The following is a 15,474-nucleotide window of genomic DNA, read 5'->3' as shown; positions in this document are numbered from 1 at the left end:
TTAGCAAACGCACCGCCAGGCATTGGTTCCAGAAGTTCAGATCGAGAGATCTAAATCTTCGTAAATCCTGCATTGGGCGACCACAGGTGTTGAATGACGAGACCCTGAAGGCAGCCATATAGAAAGACAGTAGTCAAGAGCTTGGGAAACTTGCCGAACGTTTCCAGGCTTCCGAAGAAACAGTGAAACTTCACCTGCGCTACACAGAAAGTATACAAGTTGAGCAAGGGGGTACCCAACAGATTGTCTGCACCTCAGCACTCTTATATTTGGTCGAATGCTTACAAGTGACGAAAAGTGAGTCCAGTATGATACTCCGCAAGCGTACCAGTCCTTGTGCGTCACACTTCAAGACTACTTTTGCACCCATGCAAGATCGTAGTCTATGTCTGGTTGACTAATCGCCCAAGTGGTGCTTTATTAGCACTACCACCAGTCACACTACGGATCTGTACTCGAAGCATTGGGTATAACGTGCTGCAGCAGAAGGAGTCAGCGTTAAATAATAGCAAGGATGTGCTGTACCTGGGCGACAATCCGAGACCACACGTGGCAAGGACGACCAATGATACAATTCAGAACTTGATTGGAAAACCGCCATCCTCTATACTCACTGGATCTAGCGCCATTAGATTAGCACTTGTTCGTTTCCCTGGGACAACCTTCGTGTGACATTCTTCGATAGTGAGGCAGACTGCGTTACGTACTTATGTACTTCTGTGTGTCCAAGACCCCCCGAGTTTCATCTGCAAGGGCATTGCGCAGTTGCAAGAACGTTGGAGAAAGGTGCTGGATGCTGTTAGTCATTTTGAAACCTAATGCTGAGTTCCATGCGCTATATGCCTGTCTGTTTCTGATGATCAAGAACGGCAAGAACTTTTTTGGTTATCTTATAGGATAGTTCCGAATTTGGCACTATTTCCTTATTTGTGTAGGATGTATATATATACATATGTGAAAACGAAAGAAACAGTGTGTTACTATTTATATATTTGTAAGGAATATTAACTTATTTATTTATGTCATTTAGTGCGACCAGGATTCACAATGTCCGGAGAATACGTATTGTTACCATGACAGTGGACGCTGTGTAAAGTGTCTGGAATGTTCTTACTATAAGAGACGCGAAGTACAAGGAAAGTGTGCTAAAGTACCTTTGGACTGTGGAGAATGCTTGTTAGGGTGAGATTGTTTTTGTTGCTGTAAGATTTAAGGTAGTTTAATTTTTCTTATAATTTGTAAAAATTAATAGCTTTATTCGATTTGTTTGCTTTTCATTCTTTACTTTTTGACAAACGTTTTGTTGCAACAGCAAGTTTGCGAAGTTAACAATTTGTAATATACTTTTTTTTTTTTTTTTTTTTTTTGCTTGCTTCATAAGTTCGTAATAAATAAAAATTAAAATGCTTAGATTGAAATACAAGAAACGTGTTTATTCTTCAAAGTACAATTTATTTCGTTCGATAAAGATTTACCGTCTTCGGGCCAAATTTCCGATTTCGATCAGCTACCTCTCAGCGGGATTAGGGACAAGGAACTCTCGGACCACAATTTCCACCTCGTTGAAATTTTTGAAGGTTCTGCTGCGAAAAAAAAAAAAAAAAAAAAAGTCATCGATCGGATTAAATGGTAATCGTAAGTGCGAGATGGGATGAATAATCTGGAAGGAGAGAAGTTCGATTCTTTGAGTTCTCGTATTTTTTAGTGGTCACAGCGGCATATATGCTAAAGTGTTGTTCTCTTGAAGGAGGGTCCGTCTCCTTTTGGCTAAATCCGATTACTTTCGAACCGGAACGATCGAATTGATGCTAGTAGAGCGCCGCAGATGGCGTAAACATCTGAAACTAATTTAGAGTTTCGAAGTTCCACCACAAACACAGACAGCGCCCCTTTGTGCTCGAACCTTTTCCATTTTAACCACCCGTTCCGGAATGTCCGCGGTGTTCAAGCACTAATTTTCGCAGTGTAGATTGTGGAAGGAAATTTTTCATCACAGGTAACAATTTGATGTCTCGGTCACCAAAGCTCTTGTCGTTGAGCTTGTGCATGGGCTACCAGCCGACAGCACGTTGACCTTCCTGAACTGACGAGTTTCGGATCTATGGTGGAAACTTGAGTATTTGCGCATGCTTGTTTGGAGATTCGGTTCGACGGTTTGGTGTACGAGCTCTGGTTCCATAGTCACAAATCTCCCGGAAGGTAGTTGATATTCAGAGGTAGTGGGATGGTGTTTCCGGTCTTGAAGTGTTTGAACTATTTTATTATTATTTTAAGGGCAGTTAACCCAATAGCGTCCGGGTTTTCCATACCACTAATTTCATTAAAAATGCCTTGTAACCTTTGCCCCCCCCCCTTCTTTTTTTTCAATGAAACCTAATAGCATGTGCATTACATTTCTGCTATATGTAAGTGTAATTTCAATTCTATGTAATCAGTAGGAACATCAACAATATCAAGTCAAAAGACGCCAGGAGAAAATAGGGAACTTACGTAACATCGCTGTGGTATCGGGAAGCTCAGAACAATAATCATTTAAAGTATTTAAAACTGAGTTAGGTTGGTTTGTGAAACGAATTTTGTACAATCCAAACCGTACACTCTTTTACATATTATGTTGAATCTAATTGAAATATCTAGTTCATTATTACATTATACGTATTTTTTTTGTAGAAGGATATTTGTTCATAATGATTACGAAAATATTGTCTTATTACAGGTATGAAGATGACATATTTACAGATCATCAGAAGAGAGATCTATGCATTGAGTCTTCAACAGCGTCATCCACAAATAGAAACTCAACAGGTTAGAATATGTTATGAATATCTTCTAATTTCTTTTAATTTTAGTTTTCATTGGAACTCACTGATGATTCTAATTAGAGAAGAAAATAAGTGCATCTCGTTTCAGTTGATTGAAGATTCCGAAATTATGGAAAGAAAACATGAATATCGTAATAGATTAACGAAAACTGAAGTATCATGATATTACAGGAATATATGGTTTTATTTCCTTTTCAAGTAGAACATTCGATGACGTTGTTATTGACCACAGCTGGAAACAGTTGTTATCACCAGGTAATTTTGCGTTCAACTTTGGTATGGTCTATCATGCCCCTTCAAGTTTAAATGGTATTGCATATATACACTACCCCTGAAAAGTTTCCGTACAAAGTAGGTTTATGTATACTTTACGTGTATTCCAGAAAAAGCAAAGACATATCAATGGAATTTATTTTTATCTGGAACCTACAATATCTATTTGAGAGAAAAATACAGAAATTTAACAGAAATGGACCATTGTTTTGTCAAAAATTTAAATCTTTGATTCATCAAAGTAGCCTCCACGTGCTGTGATAACAGCTTTACAGACTTTGGGCATTCGCCGTATTAGTTTCTGTAGAGTTTCGGGCTTGATTGCTATCCAGACTTTGCGAAGACACTCAAATAAGTATTTCTCGCTAAAGGGACGCGTCTTTCGAACTGCCCTATCAAGCTCATCCCACAGTAACTCGATTGGATTACAATCCGGTGATTGCGGGGGCCACAACATATTCTTGAGATCTCCCTATTGTTCTTTTGCTGACAAATACCCTCTACAAAGTCGGGATGTGTGTTTTGGGTCATTGTCTTGCTGCATGATGAACCTACGACCAATGAGCCTCTTCCCAGATGGCACTGCGTGTCTGATCAAAGTCTGATAGTACTGTTCTTTCTGCATTGCACCCTGTATTTGCACTAAATCCCCCACTTGATTGTTACCAAAGCAACCCCACACCATCACAGAACCACCCCCGTGCTTAACCGTTGGCAAAATACACGTCGGAAGCAGTCGTTCGCCCTTGGAGCGACGCACGAAAAGCCTGCATCTATGACTGAAGAGCTCAAACTTCGATTCGTCGCAAATAAGAACTTGTTCCATTGCTCCGGTCCCCAGCTTGAAAATTTTCTTGCCCACAGCTATCTCTTCTTTTTTGTTTTGAGGGCGCAAGAGCGGTTTCCTAGTTGCCACACGACCGTTTAGTCCCGCATTAACTAACCGCGTCCGGACAGTTTCATAGCTGATCGGCTTTTCGCGAGTTTCGTTCACTTCAGCTTGTATTTGGGGCACTGTTTTCAACCTGTCGTGTTTGCTTGTCACTATAATGTACTTGTCCTCTCTTGCAGTAGGAGCTCTAGGCCTTCCAGATCTTGCTCGAGACCGATTTTCCCTTGTTTCAGCAAATCGTTTTAAAGTATCATGCACTGTAGTATGGGGTATTTTCACTTTTGCGGCTATTTCCCGTATTGTATAGCCTTCTTCACGCAAAGTAATTATTTTTGCTCTCGTTTCAATGCCCAATTTTCTTTTCGTACGGGGCCTTATGCTGACTAATAGGGAACACTTTACACCTCACTTCAACACACACACACAACAACTAGCGTGCAATAGACAAGTCCCAACAGTGAGATCCGAGAGAGAAGTAGATAGAGCAGCTTGAGAGACACCTATGAGGCATTTATTGTGTGTTCGACCTTCAATTTGCAGTGTAATGGCCGTTTCTTATCGCACGTGTACGTAATGCATCATCACATCAGCGCGATATTTAAGTTTATTTTTCTTAATTCATCCACAACAGGCCAAGACCTTTTCTTCCGTTGGATTCTAAAATGTTTCACCTTTCATTTCTGAGCAAATTGTAATGCATACTTATGTTACATATTGAAAATTTCTTTATTTCGAGTTTGTCCGGAAACTTTTCGGGGGTAGTGTATATATATATATATATATATATATATATATATATATATATATATATATATATATATATATATATATATATATATATATAAAATCTCATTCTAAGTGATATCATATTTCCGATGACCGCTGCAATGGCACAATCTGACTAGCAAATAGTGAAGTAGATGGCACGTGCTATAGCTGTGTCGTTGTGCAACAGTAGAAGAAGAACAGTTTACTCCACACTTAGAAATTGTGGCTTGGTTGATCATGTCAGTGTCAGAGGACCACGTACTACATGTGACCCTGTAACACAGCGCAGTGGCACGAAACGTCGATTCTGCATATGTAAAGGATGCTGTTAATGTGCAGAAGTGAAAGAGGTTCCAGTCTGGGGATACCAGCCTCACCGAAAAGCCATGAGAAGGAAGACCTGTGCAGCTGGACAACCCTGTGAGCAACAGTGAGACAAATGCAATGCAAACTGTTGCAGAAGTGGTCAGCGAAGTCTGTCATCCATTCGACCATTCACCCTCATCTTCAGGATCTTGGGTTAAATCAGCGGAAAATAAGAAAGAATGAAGAGCAGAGTTACCTAAAGTTGATGTAAATCTGAAATGGAAAATAACACAGAACACAAAAAGATGGAATAACTTAGCATAGGATAATACAGGAATAGGAAAGTAGGACGGTATCACGATGATAAAATGAAAAGAAGCCGGAGAAATAAGAGAAATGGAAGAAATAACGATGAACTACCAGGAAAGATTAAACGTAAGCAAGAAATAGAAGAATTTTGAAGAGATGGGGAGAAGAATGAGGGATAGGAAGACAAGGTAAAACAAAGAAAAATCAAAAAAGGTCTCCGAAATGGTGGAATTATCGTTAGGTTTTCAGTGGAAAAAGATAGTTGTTGAGGATTCTGTAACGGATCCAAAACGTTATAAGAAAAGCTTTTTTGTATTTTAGTTTATTTATAATCTTGACTCAGTGGAATTACGCACAAGGGAACATTGATGTGGTTGCTTAATCTGTGAAAATACTATATTTGCTACTACACGAAAAAGGAAAAATAGGAGGGATAATCGAAAAAAAAAAAATCAACACACCTGATGATACAGAGGACTCAGCACTAGTCCTCGATGTAATCATCTGTTGTTCAAGCTTTTGTCACAAACAGAAGATGAGATTTTTCATACCAGTGGCACAGCAATCAGCATCAAGTTTTCATAGCCACCGTGAGGCAGGAGTTTTGACATCATTATATGTCAGATAATGGCTAGCCATGCTCCGCTTTAGAGCAGGGGAAGGTGAAAGTCACTGGGGTGGGGTGGAGGGGAGAGTTGGAAATAACAGTTTTTGTGCTGAATGGGGTCTCGCATTATCTTCCAGAAGAATAACATCAGGACGTTTTCTTCTGATGGCATCTTGCAACTTTAGAAATGTCCTGCAATACCTTTCAGCATTCACGGTTTCTACTTATTTCAAATAATCGATCAGTAGCACACCTCATACGTCCCAGGCTACAGTGCAATACGAGACAACCACATTGATTTTTTTCTTCCGGGGAGAAAATGCATGCTTTCATTCCGTGGTTGTCAGCTTCCTGGATGGAGTGAACATATGTAATATTGTTTCATCTCAGTCGGTACCTGGTAAAGAAAATTGTTCCCCTCCACTGCGTAACGCTGCAGAATATTCAGCGACATTGCCATTCTGAGTGTCGTATGGCTCTCAGATAGTGCCTGTTGCACCCATTTCGCTTTCTTTCCTATACCTAGGGACATTAACCACATTGTTCTGCGTAACACCATATTGTAGTCCCAGCTCAGCTAGTATTGAGCGTAATGTTCTTCTATCCATACAAAATGCTCATCCACACGAGCACAGTTCACGTCAACCACTGAATCCGGGGTTATCATTAATAATACTTTGTAGTCTTGAAATTGAGCCCGCCCTATACACCTCCACAATATGCCTATGAGTGTCAGCAAGTGTAGTGCTTTTTTTTCTTTCTTTTCTTTTCTTGCACAGGAACCACTGACCTCACTCTTGACCAATTTTACAGACAAGTCAGAATCATTCCACGTCAGTTCAACCAAGGCTTTTAACCCACTATCTCAGATTTGGATGAAATTTGGTAGAGTTATAAAACTTTTTATGCTGATTACAAGTGTGTAAATTTTATTGCAATAGCATCAGCGGTTCAGAAGTTATTGCATTTCAAAAATGAGAAGAAAATCCATTTTTAACAGTCGCTACATGATATTTCCCCGTTTTGTAAGAAACAAAAATCATATTTCGGTTCCTATTAATGCCGGAAACGTGATTCTTTTTATTCAGATTGTCTTGAAGTTGTTTACCATGGAAAGAATGATAACTTTCGTAGAGCTGGTAGAAGATTTATAAACTCATTTGAAAGGTAACATTTTTAGGGAAAAACTAGAACGCCATTTTGTAAAATTTCACACCTTTATTTCTCAACATCCCCATCATTGATTTCAGAGATTTGTTTTTGTTTCAAAGCTTATTACATCTAGTTTCACATATACAAAATTGTGATAGGCCATCCAAGCATTGGAGCTCCTTCGTGGGTAAGCGGTTAGCGTACGCGCCTTTGACATGGGAGATCCGGGTTCGATTCCCGGCGGGAGCTCAGGTGGTTCGGTGGTTAATCAGTAGATCCACGTCTCATATAGTCTCGCTGCTGAACGGGAATCGACTAAACTCAACTCAAGCCATCCAAGCATTGAGGAAATATCCCAGTCAGTGTTGCTAACTGATTGCGAAATAAACTTTTTCCAGTAACTTCCATACGATTTTATATCTCCCCCCAAAATTGGTATAAGTACTCTTCGGTTTCCTAGAAACACGTCTATGAGTATTATCACTCATAAGCAACTCAGTTGTCAGGTTTGCCAACCAATTTCAGGGTTGCATTTCACAGAGATAGACGTATCTGTGCCACATTTTGCAGTAAACTTATTACATCTATTTTTACTATACACAGGTGGAAGTGAGACGGTATGCAGTGGTATGCCATACCGCCTTTGGTTTTTCAGTGATGAAGACATGCCGTCACGGAAGAGTAGATGCTAAATAGCTGTATTAAATGCATTTTTATACACAATAATTGACGAATAACTTTGCACGTAAAAAGATTTTATTTCTTATGTAGAAATAATTTCTAATTTGACAACAACGACGTTTTTGTTATCTTCTTTCTACCTTTTGTCTTTAAAATGAGGTGTGTTCAAAGAAGTTCATCTAGTTTATATTTTGATGCGTCTTATTGAATTGTTTCTTTTTTGTGTGTGTGCGTGTGTCCTTGCCTTAATGCATATAAATGTCGTGTTTTCAGCATGGGTGAATTTAGGGGTTGTCTGCTGTGGGGACGAATCTTCCGGGGGTTTGGAATATCTCTCAGTCGAGTGGGGTCTGGGAGTTTTCTCGCAGAAAATTGTTAATATAAAAACTTGGTTTTTGATAATTTTCGTGTATAATTCAATATAGTACAATATAAAGGGATTTTTTTTTTTTTTTTTTTTAGAAAGTTATTGGCGAGGGGTCAAAGACTCTCCATGTCCCTCCTCCTTATAACTAAAGAAAAACTCTCCAATGATTTTTTAGTCGTTATGTAAATAGAAATGCAATATTTCAGGTAACATACCCTCACTATCGAGTGAAAATCGTAATAAAACATACCGCCTCTGCTTTATTTCCACTTCGAACACTGACTATACAAAAATTGTGATGGGCGATCCAAGCATGGAGGAGATATAGGGAGTTTCGAAAGTTTATAGTTAAGGGGAAAAGTACAATAATCTGAAAAATAAATGGGCATTAGCATTTTTTAATGTTAATCTGAATAACTACCAAAGAAACAAATATAATAAGCCTGACAGCAGGCCTTCATGTTATGACCCAAAAATAAATTTTCGGTTTTCGCTGTAATTAGATATTAACATCAAGTGCTTTTTACATACGTTTCTCACATTGAAGTAACTACTTCTAGAGACTTTAAAGATAACTGGTACGTTCTGCCAGTAGCAGTTACGAGGGTCGGCTGATAAGTTCTCTGCCCGACCCCCTTCGAATGTACTACCCTGATGTAATTGATGTCATGTGAAATGTTGATCTTTTATATGTTTAAGTACCAAATTTCACGATTCTACCATGAACGGTTATTTTACAGGTAATTGAATGAACCATAGCGGAGCCAGATGTCAAATTCACCAAAGAGGAGTTGCGAGGTGTAATGAAGTTCTTCCTGCAACAGAAGTAGCCCAAGGAAATCCATGGTTGCATGCTAGACACATTGGGTGGACAGTGTCCTTCATACTTCACTGTGAAGAAATGGTGTGCGAACTTCAAGCGTGGTGAATTTTCAACACAAGATGGTGACAGGTGTGGCAGGCCAGTGTCAGTGTCAACTCCGGAAAAAGTGGACCAGATTCATGACCTGATTTTGAGCAACAGGCGGATTTCGCTTTAGGAGATAGCTGACAAAGTGCACATATCCAAAGAACGTGTTGGGTCAATAATCCATGATCAGTTGTACATGCACAAGCTTTCTGCGAAATGGATTCCGAAATGTTTGAACGCGGATCAGAAACGCGAACGTGAGATCATCGCAGGTGATTTTACGGCATTTTGCGAACTCCAAGGAATCGGCTTGTTACCCAGGATGAAACGTGGTTGCATTACTTTGATTCGGAAACCAAACAGCAGTCATGCGAGTAGCGCCACTCAGGATCTTCAAGGCCCAAAAAATTCAAAGCACAAAAGTGCTTACCTCAATATTCTGGGATAAGGATGATGTTTTGCTCTCAGAATACCTTCCAAAGGGCCAAACCATAACTGCAGAGTATTACTGCAGTCTGTTGGCTAAAGTAAAGGACGCTATTGAAGAAAAGCGCCGGGGAAAGTTGACACGAGGTGTCTTGTTCTTGCAGGACAATGCTCCCGTCCACAAGACTGACAGAACAATGGATTTTCTGAGGGACCTAGGGTTTCAGTGCATTGACCACCCACCTTACTCACCAGATCTTGCCCTTCTGATTATTATCTGTTTCCAAAACTCAAAACAGCACTGAAAGGACAGACATTTCACAGTGATGAAGAGGTGATAACAGCTACGAAACAGTTTTTTGCAGACTTTTTTTAAGGGGTTGGAGAAGTTGCAGCATCGAAGTGCCAAGTGTGTTGACCTTCGAGGGGACTATGTTGAATAGCCTCACAGTTTCATGCCTGCAACTCAAGTCCTGAGTCGGGCCGAGAACTTATCAGCCCACCCTCGTATATCCACTTTACATAAGATATGAGTAAACGGAACACAACAGGAATCATTTTCAGCCTAATAAAATGAGGGAGATGGACCATGGGGATGTAGGAATTTTACTGATGCATCGCCTTCATCACTATACACTGACTAAAATCTTCATCCAGACTTGTACGTTTTGCTCCAATCTTGAATGAACCAAATTTTTCAAAACAATGATTGCACGTGTCCGAGAAATAGTTTTAGCTGTCAGAAATCTTTGTTGAAATGCGGCACGAACAGCAGGCTGTGCACAAAGAAGAGCTTGGTACTAATGATGTTTTCTTCACAGAAGTGAAACATAAGGGCACATGTATTCATTTGATCAGACAGTAGTCTCCGAAGGCTTGCTTTTGTCACAACCCGCTTAACAGTCCCACCAATTCCATCGCATGGGGACTTTCCATGGCTGGTAGCAAAAAAGAGCATTTTGCTACCTTACCATGGAAATCACTTGCGTGGAAGTATAGATTTAAGAATGCTTTGGGACATACCATGGCAAAATCAACCAATGAAATGGCAAAATCTGACCTGACGATCTTAGATTTTTGTAAAAATTGGTGCACAGCTTTATTACAGTGGGAGATGAAAAAATCCCAAATATTACCTCTCTTCTACTGAAAGTGTCCCCATACAGGGTGTTGAAAAATGCCCAAAAAAAGGCATTTTTTTCAGTTACAGTGATTATTAAAAATTGTCATAAAATGGTTAATATGTGCACCAGAGACGTGGAACAAACACCATTGGAAAGCTGAAAGATTGCTCTACAAGTTGTACTATATTGAAAAAACCTGTAAAATAAAAAATAACACTTCAAAAATTCAAATTAAGATTTGAATTTTGAATTTCGCATAGAAATGGCCCTCTGAATTTGTTCAAAATTGACCAGTAGTCTCATATGTGTATTAAAACACCACAAAGTTGTATTTTGGGCACTCAATGGGATTCGATTCAAAATTCAACATAACCAAGCATTGCACGATATTGACCATGAGAATATATGGGTGCAGATCGATAACCATTTGCCTGGAGCTATTTGCCTGCAGCATCAAAGGAATTTGTATTCAATTTCATTTGTTTCTTGATGTATTCATTTGAATTTACACAATTATCCACCTTTTGAGTTACTTAGAGATATTACGTTTCCAAAGAGTACTTACGCATATTGTATAGTGTTTTGATAAAGAAATTACACCTTTAAAAAACTATCAATTCGCATACAAGAAGAATATGAATGTCGTTGGTGGGAAAATTTAAAGCACATGGGAGAGATTGAGAGTGCAATTGGCACACTGTTGGCTCCTCCGCAAACAAATACACGTCTTGAAACATGTACGAAATCGTTTAGTGTAATATTGTAATCATAATCAATCCAAAGAATACGTTAGTTTATCTTGTTGCTAGTGATCTAATTTTCTGTATTTCAGATAAAGTGAAAAGAGGGCAGTTCATGAGTAGCTGGTGGATTGGACTTACTCTTGGATTAGCGTTATGTGTTGTATGTGGAACTGTTTACACACGTTTTAAAGGTAAGTTGGAAATTTATATGTATGGTTTCGGTTTCCTTGTTTAGAAGTTACTTTTAAACACTGCAATAGTTTGTGTCCTGCTTACTTATAACATAAATTTATCAAAGATTGAAGCTCTAATCTTATTGGTGGGAAATATCTGTGAGTGAAGTTATTTTAGTTAAACTTGAAAATAATAGAAGGACGTTGAAAGTTTGTTTGAAAAGGATGAATATGTCTTCATAGCGAGTGAATCGATGTCGAACTAAAGAGTATTAATAGTATATAAGAGTGTATAGTCTCATTTATATTCACATTATATCACTCATATATGTTATTTGGGTAGTTTCTCTAGTAGCCATATGTTTAGTGCTTTCTTTTGTTGTGCAATTGTTTGAGAAGAACCAGCGCCATTAGTTTGCAGAGCAGATATGTAGGACGTTAAATGATAAAACTTACCTTTTTGCAGGGCGCAATATTTCAAAGTAAGACGTACTCGCCAATCCAAAAACGATGGTCGCCAGTATCTCTCACGTACAAATTATGAGATGTCCCCTCCTCCCACGGCCTTTGGTTTGACAAAGAAATAGATTATATCAGGGCATAAAATTTCAAAAACAGACAATTAGATTCAGGATAATCAATTTTCAATTGGACAATTCATATACATGTTAAAAAATATCTTACTTTAAGACTTCACGTTTGTGTAATGCATTTTTGAGACTTCACATTTCGTGTTTTCTCTCACTCAGTGACAATTATTTTCGTGCAAAACAGAAACTGCGCAGCCCTCTCTAAGCCTAGACAGAAACCATTCCTACTGAACACTGGTCGCCAGCTGTAAATTTCTAGTCGCCAATGGCGACCGGAAAGTTTGCGCCCTGCTTTTTGTATAACATTTTGCTGTTGTATCCTTAAGAGATGTTAATGTCAAGCACTCATAAGTTTTAAGAATACTAGTAGGAAACTAGCGAATTTATCGTCAAAAAAAGAAATTGATAAATTTAATGTAATTCATATAATAAATAAAACTATACACAACGCAAGTTCTGAAAGGATTCTTTTTATTTTGTGAATGGACTTCCGAAAATTACAGGTATTTAGTAAAACCATTGGCTGATTTTGATAATAAATTTGATCGCTACCGGCTAAGGGAAAAAGGTTTGTCTAATGTGCTAATTCTTGTGTGCAACTTTTGCAACCTGTGTGATACTTTCTTTCCGTATCTTATATCGATAAAATTTAAGTATTTGTCGATGTGGCTGCTTTCAAGATCTGCCACTGAGTAAAACAAACAAGATTGGAATAATTGTTTGCTACGATAGTAAGAACTTGATAGCTAAGACAAACAGGAAATTGGATTTTAAGTTCCTACCATTTCAGGAGTCAAATATTTCTTAATTGTTCCATAATCCTTGTACACTGATATTACGTGAAAATTTAAAATTGGTAAGAATTATATGTTTACGGCTAAAATAACGGTTAAGTGTATGTATGTTTTTGTGGACAGGGAGTTATGAATTGCAGTTTTGATCACCAATAGGATTACTAAACATTGGATAGAAGCACGAATAGTTTGGAATACGCGTAATCCGTAGCTTGCATCCTATCTCATATAGCCTTAGTGCTGAAATAGAACGTGAAACTTCACTTGATCACTTAGTCAACCATAAGGAGGGAATTGGCTATACAAAATGTTCCTACAAACGATCTGATCAGTTAAGGTGAGAGGAAGAATCAACGAACACAGTAAACTGATCATGGCGCTGGTAGCTCAAATGGTAGAGCATCTTCCTGGCAATCGAGAAATCGATATTTGACTCAGTTCAGGGTAGGAATTTTTTGCTTCTCCAACATTGTTTCCTATACACTGTATAGGTGTATAGTTTTAAAATGAAACATTAAAAGGTATGTTAGTGTCCATATAAACCAACAGTGGATCTAAGTGAAGATGACGGTAAATAATTATTAATGTTATCATTCCATATGATTTACAGGAATAACTCCAAATCGATTCAGAACAAGAGATTCTCCACATGCTGTATCAACTTCAGATGATCAACAATTGGATAATCACCATGAAGTAGAGCCACCAACAACGGAATGGGGAGGTAATAGTTTTTGTGATATGTTTAGTTTTTGTTTAATTGTCTTCTCACACGAGTGCAAATATAGTAGGCAGTAGAGGTAGGTATTCTTTTGTGAATAACCAGAGCATGTGACTCTATTTCCGTATAGTTTTCCTTGATATAAAGAGAACTTAGTTGTTGACCAAACAAATTTTCTCAAGATAGGTGAATAATTTTTAATATTTTTTTCAGAAATAATAACACTCGAATCTCATAAATATTTATTTTCTTGAGATCAAAGAACAAAGCTTTCTTAGTGATAATTTTCATTTTTCAATACGATTTAATCTCCAATTTTCGCCATCTGTGAAGTTTCTAATCTGATAAGCATGATATACTCTTGGTTCTCTCCACTAATACTTCATGTGTGTTTTCTATCTTCCGTTCCAAATATCTCTTAATGAATTTGGGTGTCGAATTATGATTTTTCACCCAAACAATCCTTTTCATAACTCCCGTTGATACAACAGACAAACTGTTTAAACTTTCAATATGGAGAGTCAGGTTCTAGGTTTGAACTTCTCCTGGAGAACCGTTTGGGGTTGAAGAAACTGTATGCCAATGTGCATAATTTAATTAGTTCAACCAATTTTGAAATTTACTTTTCGTTGCTAGACTGCCAGCTTACAAAAAGTTTATTTTAAGTAGCTTTTTACTGATGGAACCTGATGGAACTCTCTGCTGCACCATTACTTCGTGAGTGATATGGCTGCGATTGGATTACGTTATATTACGTTGACTGCAAAACAATGTGGACGATGAAAACGGAGAATCATTGTCCAGTAACAACCATCGCTGGATATCCAAATAATTAAAACAATTGACATGCTGTATATACGGTTCCGCATGATTTGTGGTGTCAAGTCAACCAAAGTTCTATCCATTTTGAATATACATCGATTAACAACAGAACCATGAATCCAAAAAATTTGCAAGTAATCCAGGTGTATCCTTTCCCATGATCGTGTAGCGTTTGTCCAAGAACAATTTTCTGTTTTTGTTGGGATATTTGTCATCGATTGACATACTTGACAGCTAATCATTCATTGATATAAATCGTACAAGTGTGGTCACCATATTTCGTGTAATACCGGTGCCTTCATTCGATCAATACCTAGTGGTCACTGCGCTGTTTTGTTAAATATTGCTGTCTCATCTTCGCAGGTAGAACTACCGTTCGCAGGTAGCCATTGTGGAATGATAAATTATCTTGTAATACCAAATGGAATCGTTGTTTTAATCCTTGTCCTGCCATTGTTGGTCCATTGTAATATGGTTTGCATCCAAGTCCACTTTCATTTCAGCCTGTATTTCCTGCTCTGTAGTATGAAATGAATATACTGACTCAGATAATTTGAGTTTCTTCATTCATTCTATCAGATGTAGGGAATCGTGATAAGAAATCTGCTGCTTGTCAAAGTTGGCTGGTTTACACTTTTTTTTTTTTTTAAATAATTGGTTTAAAACAAAAAACGAAAAATGTTAGTAAAATTTTGATAAACACACATTTGTGGGTTATCACATTTCACTCCCATGTATTATTAGTATTATATTCAAACCTAAATTCTCCATTCGTAACTCAGAGATTATACTTCAAAAGCAACTTTCTTTTTATAAATTTATGAATGTTTCGTTTGTGATTTTTTTTATAGTTTATTATTGTTATGCAATTGCAATCAAAGAAAAATTCTAAATATTGTTTCGTTTTAATAATGTTTACTATTGACAAAATACATCGAAATGCCTTAATTTGGCGGGTGGGTCATACAAACCCCACGAAAGGAATTTATTGAAA

General features: G+C 37.9%; 1 protein-coding gene across 3 annotated transcripts in view; it reads left to right on the top strand.

Moving 5' to 3' along the window:
- Positions 1-15,474, top strand: part of LOC145668420 (uncharacterized) — a 181,847-nt gene that overhangs the window by 109,356 nt on the left and 57,017 nt on the right. For all 3 annotated transcript variants that reach the window (XM_081736232.1, XM_081736233.1, XM_081736234.1), the window contains exons 4-7: positions 1,031-1,182; positions 2,717-2,805; positions 11,470-11,571; positions 13,548-13,661. In XM_081736232.1, the coding sequence (XP_081592358.1) occupies positions 1,031-1,182; positions 2,717-2,805; positions 11,470-11,571; positions 13,548-13,661 (457 nt within the window). The remainder of the gene's footprint in view (positions 1-1,030; positions 1,183-2,716; positions 2,806-11,469; positions 11,572-13,547; positions 13,662-15,474) is intronic.

The sequence above is a fragment of the Thermobia domestica genome, chromosome 13, assembly GCF_964235325.1.
Source record: "Thermobia domestica chromosome 13, izTheDome1.hap1.1, whole genome shotgun sequence".
Classification (NCBI taxonomy): domain Eukaryota; kingdom Metazoa; phylum Arthropoda; class Insecta; order Zygentoma; family Lepismatidae; genus Thermobia; species Thermobia domestica.
The sequence above is the reverse complement of the archived record's forward strand: the minus strand, read 5'-3'. Positions and strand labels throughout refer to the sequence as shown.